Raw genomic sequence first — 20388 nt, forward strand, 5'->3', positions numbered from 1 at the left:
TTCAATATTCTTTGATTGCATAGCGGCGCAAGGTTACTAGTTCAAATGGAAAATAATTAAATTTTTTTACGATGATGTCCTCCATAATATTATATGGGATATAAATATTTTGTGTATGTACTTCCGAACTTTTTCTCTATTTTATTGGTTTTTCTTATGTTTTTGATTTCTGTTTTTGGACTCTACTAATTGTCTGAAGGATTTTTTTACAATGTAAATGCTTTTATAAATCATAATTTAAAATTTTCTACATATTAAAATGGCATTGCCACTTGTAATATAAGATTTATTTTTAAAAAATCTTTTGAAAGGAAATTTGATATATTGGAATTTTTTTTTGATTTTTCCATATTATTTATGACAATAAGTAAATGAGATATGCACATATACTTATGTATGTATGTTGGTTTTATAGTTTATAAATTTTCTGTGTAATGCTCTAGATATTATATTGTAATTAATTGCAATGAGCAAAGTTCAATGCAACAAAAAACAGAAATTATATGCCTTAAAATCGTAATCATAAGAAGTTTTTATGAATGTATTGAAGAATTCATTCTTTGACTGCCATTGCAATGATTTTTTATACCGTACAATGTTTTTATTATTTGGCTTATAAAAAATGGCTAATCTAATTTATTTAAATTGATTTTAGTTCATTGTAATGAAATTTAAATTAAATTATGGAAATTTTTAAAGTCGAATTAAGTAACTACTGCTTCATAAGTGCTTGAAACCACAGAATTACTTATTGTTTATTAGTAATAGCAATAGCAAGAGAGAGGGGCTCCGTTTGGACAACCATGTGAACCAATTATCTTCTTTGGAAAATCTCAAAAGTCGTGTCATTTGTTTACTGTATAGGTTTTAGTAACAATTACGGGAATTAGTTTTAATCAATATTGTTTCCATCATACTCGAAATAAACAATATGACTTAAACTCATAAACAGTGTGAGTTAACAGTAAAATCTGTGAACGATTTTATTCATTACCTAGTTGAGCAATGTAAGATTTACTCGTAATTTACTTGAAATTTTTATGAATTAATTACTTGAGTTCAATATCCTTAATTTAATAGAATTTTGACTTCCAATTCAAAACCATATTTTACTTATTATTACAATAAATAATTTTTTTACAGTCAATCAAAGATGTTTTAGCCATTAATTAAAAAAATTAATTGTCAAATTTCGTTATGCATGCCTTAAAAGTTGACAAAATGAAATTTTTTATTTCATTACAAAACTAAAATCAATTAATATTATGTAAGTGCACGTCTACTATTCAATTTATAATTTTACACTTCTGATTTTAATTTAGATATTTGTAAGAATTTTTATTTAATATTACATACATAATATATATATTGTTAATATCTATACGATAAAATAAAAATCTTTAATTCTATATTTTATTTTCAATTTTTTTAAAAAACAACTTAATTAAGAAAAAATTAATGAAATTCCTAGAAGAACGCACCACTTAGTATTTTAAAATTCTTTAATTTCAAATTCAAATTCCAATTCAATTTCAAAGTAATTTTCATTTGCAGGAATTTTCTAATTCTAATAATCTCTTATCCCCAGAATACATTCTATACGCATATAAAAATACACTCGTATATAAAAATACATTGATTTAAAAAAAAATATTTTTTTTTGTGTTGTTTGAAGTTTTTTCTAAGTAAAATGTGAAATTATTTTTAATTATCTGTTGTTTTTATTTAAATTGAGTACAATTCTATTTCTTTATAATAAAATAAATATATTAAATAAAAATATTTCAAAAAAAAAACATAATAACAATAAGAAACGGAGATGAAAAAGAATCATCATTTCATGTCTTCCTCATTTAAAATATGTATGTATGTATGTACTCATATAAAGAAAAAGAGTTACAGCATTAAAACATTTAATTTAATTTGCCGGCCTCATATGGCTTCATAATAATAATAATAATAATAATACCAAGGAGTAGTGATTGCGAAAGAAGAAATTTTTTAACGAAATGATTACAACATGGAATGCAACAATTTTTACTTTTCTGATTGACCATTCAAAAAATTTTCCTTATTTTTTTATCAAATATATTATTATATATAAGTACATACAGCGTGGTTCAAAATATTGTGGTCAATTGCAATCATTTATCATTAAATTGCAATAACATTCAATTTACAAGCGTAAATGTTGTTTCCAGGGCAATGCCAATTAATGTGTGCTATATTGAGTTTAAAAATAAATGGAGATGGATTATTACGGGATTGTAAAACGGCAAATTTAATTCAAATTGCAAATTGATGGAGAATAGGAGTATAATTATACTTTATTTTGAAATTTTCTGTTAAAGAACACTAAGATAACAATTTAAAGTTGCAATCTACATACTTATTATATTTTGACATTCTTTTTTACCTCAAGGAATTATTTTTTGAAAACTCTCATGTCATTTAAAATTCACTTTATTCAATCTATATCGATGCGTTTAATGTAATATCAATATTTTTTGAGATATCTTTATTCTGCAAGGCCAAAGTCAAAATAAATTTAATAAATATTTTAAATAAATTTTTTTAAGAAATTTGAAATTATACGAATTAGCTGGCTTAATAGTAAATATTCGGGTATCGTTCTATCTAATTGTTAAAGAGAAGATTTTTTATATCACTCTGTAATATTTATGCTAAAACAATAATATAATAATTGTATGTGTATATTATAGCACGGTTTTATATTTTTCAAAGTATAAGTACTTCAAAAGAATTCATATTTATTCAATATACTGAAAAAAAACCATAATAAGAAGCAATAAAGAGAGAAAAACAAAAAAAAAATATACAAAAAAAAATGAAGAAGATGACGATGATGATGCTTCCACTTGCCAGATACTTTATCTGAATGGTCAATTTAAATTCTAAGCATATAAATAAGGTAGTATAAGAATCATCAACAAAACTGTTCTTCCATTTTATTTTGCGTTTACTGTTGCGTTGTTGCACTTTTTTCAATAATAATTTTCGATTTCTTTTTACAGAAGTAATTGTTAAATTCTTTTTTTGGAGAATTTCTAAATTCAAATGTATATATATGTATAAATGTACGGATATTTACTATTATATTAATAAAAATAATCAAATTCTTAAAGATTTTAAAATTATCTAAAACTCAATAATATGGAAAAATCATTATAAATTTTCATTTTTATCGCTGATGTAAACTGATGACCAGAGAAAGGTATTGAATTTTGTGAATTCATTTATAACAATTTCATTTTGCAAAAACACACACTGATTTCTGTAATTTGATTGTAGCAGGGCCAGTAAAAATTATTAAAAATCAATACATATTAAAGGGCACTATAAAGATGAGTGTCGGTAGAGTTGAATAAACTAAATCTTGCTCATTATTTTAGTAAATTTATTAATTATGATTGAACTGCAACTAATTTGGGAAAAAATTCAGCTGATTTTAACGAAGGTATCTGAAATTAGTGAAATTTGTTGAATTTAACGAAAGAAGCTTATGGTTGACTTGAATAACTTTTAATTTAATTTTCGTTTTTCATAATATTTTCTTCATTCTTTCGTTTTCTTTTATGGTACATTGATTATATTTTTTTTTTTCATTTTTTTTAGCATTATCTTTAGAAATTTTTCGTTTTAATTTTTATTTTTTTGTTTCTGAATTGATAAATACACAAATATATTTAAAAAATTCTGAGAACGTCAAATCAATTAATTTGTCAATTAAAATGCAGTTTAATAATACCTAATAATAAAAAATATCACGATAAAAACACAAAATTTATATTAAAATTCACGTACATTAAAAATGTTGTATGTCCATGATTTGAGAATTTTCAATATAACGCATAAAAAAAAATATTTTATTTGCCAAGTTGATTTATTTGTAATAATTCAACTTAATGCCGAACTTACATTTTGATTAAAAATCAACTTGAATAAACAAAAGAAACATTTGCGGCTCTCTTGTGCATTTTCTACTTTTTTGGAATTTTTAGGCTGAACTATGTTTGTTATTGCAATCGGAGTGTTAAGAGTTTTATATTCGCACGAGTAACAAAATTTTTCCAATTTTTCTTTAATGAAAATACTATTACAGATTTTGACATTTATAGTTCATAAATTGAATTGTGCATCACACCAAGACTTTGCGCGTTAAGGAAATTAAAATCATATTGATTTTCATTGAAAAATAATTTTTTACATTTTTTCTTAAAAATCTTACAATTATTGCAATTCTTATTATATAATTATGCGTTTTGTAATAGACAAATTCTAGGAATTGGCAAGAGCAACTATATTAAAAGTCGTACATTAGTTTAAACGCATATAAGTTGAATGACAATTTGAAGAATTAGTCAAAAACGTGCCGATTTGTAGCAAAAAATGAAAAGAACTTACCTATTCAACTGAAGCAACTCATAATAATAAAAGATCATTGATATAAATGGATGTAAGCATGTGCGAATAAATATTTTAACAAATTTGTAATTCATCCTTATTAATTTTTTGATATTATTTTACTTTTTGGGTGGTCGTAATTATGAAAAATTCATTACTTTGTTATATACATTATCATCATTAAATTTTACTTAATTTTTTTGTTTTTTACCCTACTGAACTGTTGACCACTTCTAAAAGCGAAAATAAAATAACATCAAATACATAATTGTAAAATTCATAAAAGTACTCCGTACTGCAATTACATTGCATTAAAAATGTACCAAAAATGCAATAAAATTTAAAAAATTAATGTAATTAATCGCCTTAAAATAAATAAAAAATAAAAAACAAATAAAAAGAATGAAATGAATAATATTTATTGAGAATTATACCATAATATACTAAAGTTTTTGTTTTTTCTTAAATTTCAAAGAAAACCAAAACTGATGACCAAAATCAGCTACAATTTCAACTTATTTTCATTGTAATTTAATATTTATTCAATAATATTATGGTTATTGTTGTTGTTTGTATTCTTCTCGCGTTATACCTTTTCGTATTACACACATATTTATTAATGAAATTATGTAGGGCCTTAAAACAAAAATGAGAATACCATACAATTATCACAAAAAAAAAAAATACAAGAAAAAGTTCTGATTACTTCATGCTTATCGATTGGTGATTGCCATGCCACACCGTTTATTGTTGTGACCGCTTCTTTTTGTTTTTCATTTTTGTAATTTTAATGCAACAAAATATTGTTGCAGTATTATGCAATTTTGTAATACTTTTAAGTATAAGAATCCAAATGAATTAAATAAATTTTATAAAAAAACAATTATAAATGACAAGATTAACGTAGATTAAATTGATGATAAATGGTAATTTTAATTATTTTCCCTTAATTAATGCATACGAGTATATAGGGAAAAAATTTTTATGTGCTCATTTTTGTGTTTATTCTCCGTAATTATTAATTAACTATTATTACCACCTGTTAAATAATTATTTTCTTTAAATTGGATTGTATTGAAATTGCAATGTTAGGGAAGGCTTTATTTAATAATTTTTAGTTTTTCGTAAGCTGCTTATAATAATTTAAATTTAACTATTATGGGTCGTAAGTCATACGATTGTCTTTTCAATTAATTATTATAAACAGAGCATTTACCGTATGCTGTGAAATTTCAATACTATTTTTAATTGTTTGAATTTATTTTTTATCCAAATTTTATAAATTTTACAAATTTGAAGAGGGATAGTTCAGAAAGTGATGTCAGTTCTAGCGATAAATTACTTTATTTCTTAAAAAAAGAAAAGTTGTTGCTATACAATATTAGGGTGTAGAAGAAAATAATGCAGAATCAGAAGATTGATAACTCAGAAGATGATTCGTTTGAAATCGAGAGTGATTGAATATAAAGGAATATTAAAAAAACAATATCTTGTTGTCATATTTATTAAAAATAACTAGAACCTGGTGAGAATTAAGCGTGCAAAATGTGGCATCAGATAAGGATTGATATTTAGGATTAAGAATGACCTAATATGGTGTTTTTTCTTACACTCAACGTAATTATACATTTGCATAGGGTAATTTTTTGAGAAAAAAAAACAGAATTTTTGCAAAATTAGGTCTCAAATATTTTCTAGAATTCTAGAGTGAAATCGGTTCAAACTGCAATTATTTTATTTTTAAAAATCACAATTTTTGGAATTTTTTAAATTTAATTTAAAAAACTCAGAAATAGAATTGAGAAATTTAAAATGCTTATCTCCTATTCCTTGACTGCAATAATTTTATTAATAAATTTGATTCACATTTCAAATTAAACCAGCTTGGGCTTAAAAATTTCTTTCAAACGTACTTAACATTCTTACCATTTTTAATTAAAATAATATCGGAATCAAAATCTGAACAGACAAGCACTTATATAGAGTCAGATTAATTTTTTCTTATTTGAAACTAAAGTAAAATAATAAAATCGAATACAAGAACAATGAAAACATATAAAAGGGAAAGAAATGTCGTTCAAGATCATCAACAATTACTATTAATTTGGTATCTCTGATGGGCATCACATTATAATGAGTACATATACGAATTTCATTAACTGTTCTCCATCTCATTCTTTTTTCAATATTGAATTGCAATTTACTTTCTATGTTTTTGTAATTCTTATAATTTTTCACCCTTTTTTTGTTGTTTAATTTTTTTTTTACCTTCAGTTTTTTTTATATACATTCATTCTTTATTAATATATAAATAACTGATTAATGCCTTGGGTAACAGGTAAAATTGCATATAGGTAAATAAACTTATAGTCTATATGTAATTGCAAGTACATACAAAAAAAAAACATTTTTTTATTGTAATTTTTATTTTCGATTATTTTATTGTTATTAAAAACTATTGGTATTTTTATTAACCCTCTCATTATTGTGTCATTAAGGGAAAATTAAAAAAAAAAAAAACATAATTAAAAAAACTTGTAAAACAAAAGACAATATTTTATATACTACAACAATTGCAATAAGAACTGTGTTACAACAACAATATAGTAATGTAAAATTTATTCATAATACTAATTACGTATAACATGCTCAAGTACATTACTTAGCATGTACATAGATTGAAATATTGCAAAAAAAAAAAAAACAACCAAAGAATTAAGTCAAATACAAACAAAGATAGAGCAAGTTAAGAGAGCGGGAGGAAAGGCAAATTATAACAACATTATTTTTATGCTATTATGTTTGTATGTATATATGTATGTATGCATAAGTTTTTGGTGTAGAGACGCTTTCTGATATTTCAATATTTATATATATAAAATAATCGATAAGCCAGGCGATAGCATAATGAAAACAAGAGGGGAGACTACATACGGGCTACATACAAGAAAAAGATCAAATCAGCCAATTGATGCATAATGATATTACAGCATAATTTCATGTTACATGATCAACAGAAACAAAGAAAACAGATAAAAATTAAATAACATACATAATAAAAGATGCAATGTACACGCGTATAGATTATGTACTTACAAGTATATTCTAGTTTTAATTGAAGGGTGTCACAGTTCAATTATAATTTTCTATTGGATATTTATTATAATATTAAAATATTGCGAATTTTAATGTATGAAAATTTAGCTATACTGTTTAAATTTGAAAATTAACTAGCTACCATGATTCGAGAAATTTTCTAAATTAGAAAAATGTGAAAAAAAAATTTGAAAAATAGCCAAAATATAAAATAGTTTTCTAGATCACATTACATAAGATATGACTAAATGAACTTAATTGAGTTTTTCTAATATTTTCAAAAATATAATTTTGAAAATAGGCTTTCTATGCTGATAATTATTTGACCTTTTCCTGAAAAATAATTTATTAAAATCAATATCACAAAATAAATTAATAAATTTTCTTAAAAATTTCAATAAAATTCGAAATAAATTTTGTAATAAAACTCAAATACTTTATATGAAAAATTGCATATTTTAGGGGGAATCATAATTTGAAAGCATGAATCTTACAATTAAAGACTTCCTACAAAAAAAATAATTTTTCTTGATACGAATAGCTGTAATAAATTCAATTTCAAACCAAATTTTTTTAATTTCATTTCCTATAAAACTTATTGTATAGGAAATGAAATTCAAATGTATCATGATTAGGCACAAGCAACAGAATATTAGAATTTTGATACAATTTGAAAATATTGAAATTTTACCAGACCTTAAGCGGCACACTCTGTATTTTATACATATATTTTTTACAAGTATCATTATGATCTGACCATTGTCATCTTTGTTATATTATGCACTATTTGTTGCAATGTTCATTATTATTACATTTTTGTTGGTATTTTTATTATTTTTTAATAAATGTGATAAAATGTTGTCCGCATTTTACGTACATACAATAAAAAAATATGTTGATAATTTTATTTTATGTTTTGCTTTTTGTTTTGCTTGCAAATATCTGATATTTTGCAATTTTATTTTCATTATAGATGTTTGTTTTTTTGTTTTGTGTTTCTTGGATCATTGATCTTTTTATGTTCTTAATGATACCTCAGGTGAAGAGAATATCGTTATAACGTTTCTTTTGTTTTGTAAACTGAAAATTGATCTTTCTGTTCAAAAACAGTGTTTTTTTTTTTAAATTTAATTTTTCTCTGATCATATATTCACATGTGTATAACGTAATCTTATTACTTCATTGCAAAATAATATTGAAATTCCAAAATGTATGTACATACATATTAATATTCTGATTGTTTGAGAGATAATAAGTAGATATTAACATAATCTACGATTTATTAAAATATGATGAAATTATGGAAAAAGGAAAGAGCTACTAGAATATAGAGAAGCAATTAATGGACACCCAGTTAGTATTAGTCTACAATCTGATTTGACCTGATGATCAAATGTAATTACATACATTTTTCACTTTAAAATTAAAATTGAGTGAAATTTAGGTATTCTTCACCCAATTTATATAAGTGTTTGTTTTTGTAACCCAAAAATAAACCCGATAATTAAAATTCAAGCAAAAAAAAAAAAAAAAGAATATAAAAATAAAAAATTTCTTTCGGAATTTTTTGAATTTTATTTTAAAATTTACTCCAAATTTTTAATGAAATACCAAAATTTTTTCATAACAAAAAAAAAATCAAAGCTTTTAGTAAAATTTTTTAAAATTCATATGTCAAAAATGAAAATCTCCAATTTGACATATTAATGAAAACTATAAATTGACTTAAAAATAAATTGTTAACATTTTTATTTTTCTGATTTTTTTTTTATTGTTTAAAAAAAGCCAATCAAGTCATTTTGTACATAATCATATATAAGAACTATTAAATTCAGTATATATATATACATACATATACTTATATACTTAAATATGTTTATAATTTTCAATCATATGTCGGTTTACGTTGACGTTTCCTACATCATATCAGATAAAAATGTATGTGAAAATTGAACATGTTATACCTACCATACCGCCAATAATATAAAAGTACTGGCTGTGACCGAAAGCCAAATTTAAAATTGCAAAAAAAACACAACGGTGCTGCATTCTTATTATTTATTTTGTATTTTTTTTTTGGTTTTTTATGTTTCTTTACAGTTTTTATCTTTTTAATCGTTTATATTAAAACGCAAACTCATAAGACCTTAATGTCATCGAGTTAAAAATGCAGAAATTTCACATGTACAAAAAAAAAAGTGAAAAGTTTGATTATTAAATTCACTCTTCGAGAAGAAAATTTTACAAGAGCAAAAAAAGAAAACAAAAAACAAAAACTAAAGAAAAGCCAAAAAAAAGAATGCCGTTTTGGCGGTTGCACAGTGTTAAATTTTTTTCTTTTTTTTTCTTTTTATTGATTGAGGGCCAAACTAAACTGCATATAGTTAATAAATCTTGCACTTGTTATAAAAAGTTCCTTTTATTATAATTGATTCAATTCCAAAAAAAAAAAACATACAAATGTAAGGGCTGTTAAACCTTTTATATATTTAGAACGGATTTTTAATTATGTATAACACTTATTAAAAATTTCTGCTAGTTATTTTAACATTTTCGAAAAGTTTTCATTTGAAAACAATTCAAATTTAGGTAAATTGTGTTTAGAATAAAAATTATAAAAATTGTAGAAGATTATAGAAAAGAAGCATAAAAGTGTTATACACACAATTAAATTTGATATTTATTTTGTTAAATCAGTACTTAATGTAAGAATATTAACGAACATAATCTGTATATTAATTTACACAAAAAAATGGCTTAAAACTCGCTTTATAATCTTTATAAGCGGCAACCATTGCAGTTTATAATTAATAGTAGAGCTAGCACGTAACACTTACTTTGCGAGTTTCTAATAACACTTGCCTCTTAAAAGATTATTAATACTTGTTCTATGTACAAAATATTTGTTACATTCCAAGTTTTTGGCCCGCATTATTAATCTTATAAAAGACTGATATGAAAATTGTGGGCCTTCTTAAATCAAAATGAAATATGTGGTTTGATAATGTAACCGAAATATTTTCAATTCCGTCGCATTTTTTTTTTTTTTGTTATCTTTGCTTTCAAAGATTTTTTCAATGTCTTTTTTTTTTTGTAACTGTAGTTTTTCAACCATATTTCGACCTTAATTTTTGAAAACAGTAACGACAAGATATCAAGAGCCTTTCTACAATACAAAATAAAAAAAAATTTTCGGAAAAAAAAATCCTTGCAGATTATTTTGTCTCGGTTTTTTTGTTTTCGGTTTTTTATTTTTTTTCTGTGTAATATTTGGCGTATTTATGAAATTCTTATGTACTAAATAATATTGTGTATATTAAAAGAAAATGTGTTGATTTAATTTACTTTCTAATTAAATCAGTTAAAATATTGCGGTAATAATGTCATGAAAGGAGTAGGAGAAGAATATAATGGTATTTTAAAGAGAGACGAAATTAAATTTTGCATTTCATATATTTTTTATATAAAAATTAATAATACAAAAGAAAATTGAAGGTATACTATCGAATTTCGGAATATTTTGGTTAAGATTTTTGGTTTTCTTTACTGTTCCTGCTCACCATGTATTCAAAATATTTATGAACAGAATAATTAAGTTGCATGTTGAGTTTTTCATTTCGTTTTTGTTTATCTTGAACAAAAGTAGATTTTAGCAACTTTGTATAATTAAATTAAAAAATCTTGTCAAACAAAATTATCATAATTGAAAATTTTTTAATTTTATAAAATCAATTATTTTAAGATTTAAAGGGAAAACAGCACACAGGTCGAAACAATGCGTATTTCGAGTAGATTAAATTAAGGATTTGCATTTGATTTAAAAAAATTGTTATGCATATATTCGAGCAAAGTGGACTTAATCACATTTTTACCGAATTAATGCTTAATTCCATATATTATTAGATTGTAGATTGCAGATTATTGAGTCCCTCCCCTCCGACCACCGTAGTAAATCATTGCTTATTGTAGCCCTTCTATATCCCCCTTAAAATGTTCCAGTTATAAGTGTAAATACCTCAGAGAGTTGGATTTGAGCTTCCCAACACTGAGAAAGTCTCGCCCAAACCATCTGCACCTCTTGACAGCTAGAGCCAAACAACCACACGTATATATATGGCTGTCTCCTCGACATCCTGGCAGAATCTACACTAAATGGAGTCCGGTTTGCCCAGTTTTTGCAAGTGGTATTTCACCGCACAATGTCCGATTCCGATATATCCTAAGCAGCTCTGCTTAATTGGGATATTAACAATATCATTGAATATTTTGTAGTGTAAAACTGCATGAAATGATTACCTCCGAATTTTTTGCAATTCTACCACGAATAATATTTATTATTTTACATTTATAAATTCTTGCTCTTACACTCAACGAAACTAAATTTGAGAAACTTTTTACTATAAGTTTTCGAAAAAAAAATACGATGATATCTTAAAAAGAACAGACAAAACCATCTTGTTAAGCGAAATAAAATAATTTTTCTGTGTAATTTTAAGAAACCTTCTAAAAAATGTTTTAATAAAAATTATACTGCCCCTTTGGAATAAAAACAAATTTTCTGAAGTACTTTTTGATGTTAAATATTGAAATAATATGAAAGTAGAAACTTATGAGAGTAAAATAAGGCTGAAAATTTAAAATTTTCTTAAAGGAAATTCAAAAAGACTCACTACTATATTCCTATCATTCATATTTTTAAATATAAAAATGTAGATGTCGCTATAACATCAAAAGATTCAAGTGGAAATAGAAATCATCGAAAGTATTCATTGCAATTTTTTTTTAAATAATTTTTTACAAACTTTGTTTTTTTTTTTCAATAATATTTATGTGTTATGGATGTGAATTTTTCATTTCAAATTTCCTCTTCTTTTATTAAATTTTATTACTATCGTTTATAACAAAACTGTTATTATTGTTCTTAATTTACAATATATGAGGCATTCGAAATCAAAGTACATTTAGAAAATTGGCAGAGATTTTGTTCTTTCATTACATTAGTTTGAATTTCAATACTGTTCTAAATTTGGTACCCAACATCGCTTGGGGTGGTTAGAGTCGTTTCAACTATTATGTAATTTATTTATCACAGGGAAGTAAAGACTTAAATTAAATCAACAAAACAATTTTTTCCTTAATTAAATATTAAAGGGAGCTGTAGCTGCTCTATATATTATTTTTTTACATTTACATTTTGAATTCCGATTCCATAAACATTTTCTTAAACTAAATAGCTAATAGGATATGTGATGTACTTGCATGAACATTTACTAACTAACAATTAATTCCTCGCGTTTTCAGCGTTTTGAATGTTCTCTTCTTTTCCTTAATAGATTGAAGAAAATATTTTATTATAATACTATATGTAATGAATGTTATATTTCTTCCTGTCTCTTAAAGAATGGAAACGGAACACATAAGTTTTAAATTTTACTATAAGGAATAAAATACAAAATACTGTTATACATATGGTATATAAAACCCTGTTGTGATATCCATATACCAATAAATTTAAAGAATTACTATTATATTATTGCGCGACTATTTCTTTAAAGCATTGAACACATTAAAAATAAAATAAAAATAAAATATGTTTTTGCTTTATTTTACCAAGATTAATAGAATTTTTTGATCGTAACATACTATTATTGACTATACGTGTAGAAAATTTTATCCTCAAACAATATTGTAATATATTATTAATGTTTATGAACGTACATTATGTACTCGTATGATTGTATATAAATTTTTAATTGTATACATTAATAGTAATAGGAATTTTTTTATCTACTCCATTAAGTTAAGAACGCAGATGGAACAAAAAAAATTTTTTTTAAAAAAGTACTTGTGAATTGAACAGAAATTGAATAAAGAGTTAAAAAAATTGAAGTATTCCATTATAGGTTTTTGTAGAGCAATGAAAAACAATAGAATCAAGAAGCTATGAGAAAATTCTTTAATGTTAATTTTACTGGTTACCTTACGCATTTATCATAAATAATTGTAACTCTTTTCATAAATCCGAAATAATGTATTTAATTTTGTAGGATTTTGTAAAATGAAAATTTATAGCAATTTTCAGACACGTTGTAAAGTGATTATTTTAGTTTTTTTTATATTTGTATAACCAATTATTTGTATTAAAGTCGAAAGTTCAAACTATTTAAAGTAATATTTGAAAATTACTATTATAAATTATTATTACTTTACATTAAAACCTAAGACAAACGGTTAGCACTATAATCGGATTGAGATCAAGAAGTAATATTACAACTAGCAAGTAAGTGAAATTATACAGAAATTTTTGAGGAAACTTATATTAATTAGAAATAATGATAATTATTTTGTAAAATTCTGTACTACGTTTTCCAGAATAAATATTTAACAAAATTATTATTTTCTTCCATTTATGGCTTGGTAATTCCAATATTTCACCAGAATGTTTGTCATGTAAAGATAATCTGAATAGAAAATTAATTACTAAAAAATCCTCAAAAGTAAAGCAAAATTTATACGAGTATCATATTATTTTCGAAAGACGGTTCGTAATATCTTTGACGTGATTTCAATTAAAATTTTTTTGCTATAAATTTAATTCACATCCAAAAAATTTTCATTAATTCAAAAATTATTTTATGTGACTTGTTACCAACAAAATAATAGGATTCTCTAACAAATTCCATTCATAGTTTTCATTCTTAACAGACACTTTTGAAAAATTTTTATGAAGTTTTCAACTTAAATAATATTCCGGCACTATTTTAAAACATATGTTACTAATGAAGTTATGACACTATTTTGGCCAATGAAGTACAATTTAAAATTTGAACAATTAAACACAGTAACATCAATTAAAAAGCACCAATATGGAAAATTTTTAAAATTAAATTTTCTATAATATGGAAAACGCACATTTTCTATAATATGGAAAAATACAAAATTCATCATAAAATCATGATATAACAAACTTTCATCTCGCGTAAAATTTTGATTTTAGCAACAATGCATAAAAACATGCGCTGTCACATCGACATACGAGTATTAATACTTTTTCAATTTTATGAATGAAATTTTTAAAATTCTTATGCATATCTCCAAATAACTTTGTCAACACAAAAATTCTGAATCTGCAACCTCGGTGTGTCGAGTAAACAAACGTTAACTTAACGACTGAAAAAAAATCTCCATCATCTTTTTTCAACTAACTGTTTTGTAAAGATTTATAGCTTTAATTAAAGTTTAAATCAAAATGTTTTTTTTTTTACTACATGCGTTTATATGTGCACTTTCTATCATAACCATTATGTCCTGGAGGCTTTAGCAAAAATTATTATCGAATTACCAACGTAAAATAAAAATAAAAAATTAATAATTTTTATTATCATTTTTATTAAAAATGTCCTCTTTTTAGAGAAATTTTTTGTTTTATATAGAAAAAGAAACAATCTTTAGACCATCATAATTTACAATATAATTTTGGATTTGCATATCAAAAATGGTAAAAAAAAATACACAGTGTGTTTGTCTTATATGTAAATATTAAATTTAAATCTTGTTAAAATATTTTTATAAATATAGTTACTAGTATGCAGCGTGCAATAATGATTAAAAATTTTAATAAAGTTGCTATGCAAACGTTTCCATCGTTGATGGCCTCTGCATGTACACGAGAAATTCTTTGAAAGACAAAATGTCTATACTTTAATGATTGTATGTTTTTATACTGTTATTTTTATATTGTTTACCATCACTATATTCTTATATAATTGTTACTGTACATATTATTACTATCATTGATTTATAAGTATAATAACAGAAATGTACATAATACACAATTTTTAATTGTAAAACACTTATAAGCCTACTAAATTTAATAAAGGAAAACAAAAAAGTATAAAATACGAATATCAGCTTACACCTGTATAGCTGCTTCTTTACACATAATTTTTCTTATTAATTTTATTAATATTCATGAATAATTGTATAAGGTGTTCAAATAATTAAGTCATTTTATATTAGATCAAATTATAATGTCATGGAATTTTATATTCAAAATCGAAGTTATATGGAAAACAAATTAAAAATAAACCTCGGCACTTTTTATATGTATGATTGTGATAATTTTGAAGCACAAATATTTCCGAAATCAGAAATAATATTAAATATTTTACAAAATACCGTTTATGCAAATAGCTTCTGAATTTCGAACAGACGTCGCACTATTCAATTTAATTATTATTCTAGATTTGATTCATTGGTGCATAATCAAAAGAAATTCATCAAAATGTAGTGGTTCTCAATGAATTTCCGACTTTTTTTTAGTTAGAAAACTGTATAACACAAACAGAAACTAAATTTTGGAACTTCTAATATTAATTTATATTAATATGAAAGTCCCATGATTGTAATATGGTATACAAGTTACCGTTTTCAAAAGAACACTGTATATGAAACTAGTTAAACGATTTTATAAGTACATGTGTGTAGATGCCTTCATAGATTTTGTTTTTTAATTCATAGACATACGGTAGGCGTCAATCAATGACATCCTACTTAATTTATTTTTAATTTTCGTTGTTTGCTTCTTATGTTTTTTTTTTTATTATTTTTTCCATCATTCTTGCTAATAATATTAATGCCATTTTTTTGTATTTTGTTCTTCTTATTTCGTTTTTATTTTTTTTTCTTTTAATATGATTTATACACGACATATATGGTTTAATAATAATTCTGACTTATAATTTTTTAAATAAGTATGTTTGTATATGCATAGATTTTGCGAGAAAAAAACATTTGTAAAATTTTCAAAGAATATTCCTAGGTAATGTTTTTCTCTATGTTAATTATTATTTTTATGTTTTATACTACATAAACTGATTACTTGTTAGCCATTTAGATATATCTCTAGGGCTGTTAAGGTTATAGGAAGAAGATAAAATTGTGTTAAATGGAATATTGTTTAGGAACTAAATTTTATAAAGTAATGAGAAGAGAAATAAGAATCTTAAATTTGTTTTTGTTTGAAAAAATTTATTCTCAAACTGTTTATGGTTAATAAAATTCTAACGTTTCGGTTAATGTCACACCGGATCAATCTAGCGGCGTATGTACTTTAATATCTGAATTATAGTTTTGCCCGAAAAAATGTGATAAAAATTACAAATTCAAAGAAATTTTCAATTACATTCTTACAAAATTTGACGAGATCTCGATAAATGTAATAATTCGACAATCCTGTTTATAATAAATTGATGCTATTTATTTTTATATAATTTTATTTTGTATAAAGCACTGTTACTCTTGATTATATCAAAAATTCTATTTCACGAAGTATTCCACGTGGAAAAATATGTCAACTTTTCCTATCTAGGAACGGATAAAGTTCGCAAAAAAAAAGTCAATATTTCTGCATATTTATGATAAAAATGTGCGGTTTCAAAATTATTAAAAAAAGAAAAATTAAAATAATACTGAACTTACCTTATCGCAAAAAACTTTAATTTGGCAATAACCTCTATGGAAGACTTGTGCATCTCTTGGATCCTCAAATGTATCAATTTGTATATGAAGTGGAAGACCCTAAAATAAATAGTAAAAAAAAATTATAGTTTACATTATTACAAATTGAATTCAAAATTCTAAATTAAAAAAGAAAATTTTAACACTGGATATTTGTCGTTTTCCGTATTAAAAATTTTTTTCGAGCGAAATTTAAAATAACACTGAAAATCAATAAAACGGCTTCCAGGAATTTCCCAAATTTAACTATCTACTAATCAATTATTACCTTTTGATAGGGTTTGAATTTTAAAATATGAGTCAACGAATGGAAAGTGATAGATTTTTTCCTTGGAATGCAAATCAGTGCTGTTTAATATTTTTTTAAATTGCATTTAAATTTCAAAAACAAATTAAAAATTTTTCACTAATTTTTTTTCTATTTTTGAAAAAAAGAAAGTTTTTAATAATCACACACTATTTTGAGTTTTTTTTCTGTTTTGTTTATTTGGTCGCTAAGCTATTAAGCTCTTTAATTTATATTTTCATATTAAATCAAATTACATATTTGTACATAAATAAATATTTATGAAATTTTATTATAAACAAATAATTTGTTTATAGCCTTAATAAGAAAAGCAATGACTTCAGCAATTCATTACTAATAATATCAACAAATAACATTGATTACGCTGTTTGATATAATATGTGTACACACAAATACATAAATAATAATCTAATATAAATATACTTATATTATTATTAATAATTATGACGCGACATTGCTCTTAATAACTATCATTTCTTTTTTTTTTAACTATTTTTGTTTATCTTGAATTTCTACTCCATTTTCAAAAATTGCCATTTAAATTTGATTTAAAAAATATTACCAATATTAATTATTATTATGATGATATTATATATGATTTTATAATTTAAATGAAATCGTTTACGAAAATGTTAAAATAAAAATAAAGTGGGTACCATAAATACAGTGTATTATTTAAAATCTTGTTAAATAAAAATTTTATATGAACAATTTAAATCATACACTGAAAGAAAAACACATGTATTTTTTCATAAAATTTTATAATTTTCAAAATTTTTAAAATTTTTATAAAAATATAAGTGTAAGGAATTGTTATGAATTATTGTAATTATGACGGATTTGTCCGTCTTTGGATACATCTAAATAATTTTGCATAGTGAGATTGATTGGTTTCAACAGGAAAATTAATGAAGAACACTTCCTTAATTATTAATTATTCAAATATTCCTTATTTTGTCTTTACAATTTTTTCTAATATAATGGAATCTCCTAATATTCGAAATTTTAATTCAAATTATATCGGAAAATAGTCCATTTCATAAATGTCTTAATTCACTATGTAAATAAGTGTTAAAATTTTATTTTGGTTTGGCACTTTTAAATAACATCACTATATGCCTATATGCATAGGAATATAAGCATGTGAATAAAAATAATATTGAACAGCATTTAGTTTTCATGTACATGCAACATAAATACAATATATATTAAGAAATATAATTTAAATAAGAGCAAAGTAAAAAAAAAATTTTTTTGCAACAATTTTCTCTCCATATTGTTGCGTGGATTTCATAATGCAATTCAAAAGCAACAAAGAGAATAAAAAAAATAAAAAGAGAACAAAAAATATTGGCTAGTTGTGAAAATTATAATAATACAAAATAATAAGAAATAATATGAAATTCATAGCTGGACTAAAGTGTAATGTCTCCTGAGCACGCTACTAAAAATGCATATTTTATTGAAATTTGTTACACTTCATAAGTGTGTACACTTCATATGTGCATATATATATAGAAATATACGTACTTATTAATATGATTACTTTTAAAATACAATTTAAAAAAGATTTTTCCTACACTTAATACCTTTTTTTCTCTTGTTTTTCTTTATTTTTAATGCGTTTTGCCAGTAAATTATTAACTTTTGCGTTCATATCTGCGTCATATCTACACCATTTTCAATTTCTTTTTTCGCGTTTATTATTATTTTGATTATTGGCGGTTCATCTGTTATACCATACATATTTTCTGTTTTTTTAAGCGTTGTTTCATTTTTTTTTATGATACATGTAAAACACTATCGCGATATTTCTGTCAATTTTGAACCAATAAATTATTTATATTATGTATGCATATAAAATATGTTGATGAATATTCCTTCAATTTGAAAAATAAAATGAATGAAGAAGAATATTAAATGTGCATAGGTGCAATATAAATTATAATATAAAATGTAAGGACATATGTATATGTACATACAAAAATGTTTAGGAATTATAGGGTGCCTACACATCACAAATATACTGAATTGTTTCAATGTAAAATTGTTAATTTTAAATTGAAATTTTGTAAAAATTTGAAAAGAAGTAAAAAAAATTATTGAACATAAATTTTCCATATTAAAAAACATATAAGTTTCCCGCTTAAGTCTTTAGTTTTTTCATATATTTCAAAAAAAATTTTGACTGAGAAACTACTAAAACTACTTAGTACAAAAATTGTTTAAAATAAAAATTTTTGAAATCATCATTAAATTTGAAATTATAATTAAGCAATAATAATAATGTTTTCAGAAAAATTTACAATAATTTTGAAGGTAATAGTTTTCGTTCGTATCAATGAAGAAACTATTGACATTATTGAAAAAAAAATATTGCCCTTAATTTTATAATGTGTGTTTTTTTTTTCCCTTTACGATAATTAGTTACTAATAAAACATCAATAGAAATTTATCTAGTATGACAAAACACCCTATAAACAATATTATTTTTAAATATAAACATAATACTTCTGCAAGAAAAAAAAATTCAACATTGGTAACAAGATGGCATACAAAAAAAAAATTATTACATGCCAATTTTATCAAGGAGTTAATCTTTCTTGCCACGTCTAATGTTGTCTATATCAAGTGCATAGGTGTTCATTTGTAAGGCGTTATTTTGAAAGTTTCCTTTTTCTTAATATGTAAAATTTTCATTTTAAAGTTGTTATTAGTTTTGCATTTTCTTTTTTAATTTTTCTTTTTTAATATTTTTTTTGTATATATAACATTGTCTATAAATTTTTTTTTCATCATAATTTTCTATTTGTACGATACATGATAATAATTATACCTATATGCTTAAAGATTTTAAAAAAAATATTTTTTTATGAATATAGATTGACCAGCTCTTCATAATAGTGAACGAAATAAGAAAATTCCATTCATGAATATTGTTATTTACTGCATAGATTATGAATTTTAAAATTTTGAATTAATAGAATAAAAAAAAATAATATGCTGATGATACGATTTTTTTAAATATTTTCAAATTATAG

General features: G+C 23.4%; 1 protein-coding gene across 2 annotated transcripts in view; it reads right to left on the reverse strand.

Moving 5' to 3' along the window:
- LOC129611180 (protein grainyhead) overlaps positions 1-20388 on the reverse strand; it is a 249900-nt gene that overhangs the window by 23840 nt on the left and 205672 nt on the right. For both annotated transcript variants that reach the window (XM_055524173.1, XM_055524174.1), the window contains exon 11: positions 17002-17100. In XM_055524173.1, the coding sequence (XP_055380148.1) occupies positions 17002-17100 (99 nt within the window). The remainder of the gene's footprint in view (positions 1-17001; positions 17101-20388) is intronic.

Source organism: Condylostylus longicornis, unplaced genomic scaffold (assembly GCF_029603195.1).
Source record: "Condylostylus longicornis isolate FDR11 unplaced genomic scaffold, ASM2960319v2 ptg000048l, whole genome shotgun sequence".
Lineage (NCBI taxonomy): Eukaryota > Metazoa > Arthropoda > Insecta > Diptera > Dolichopodidae > Condylostylus > Condylostylus longicornis.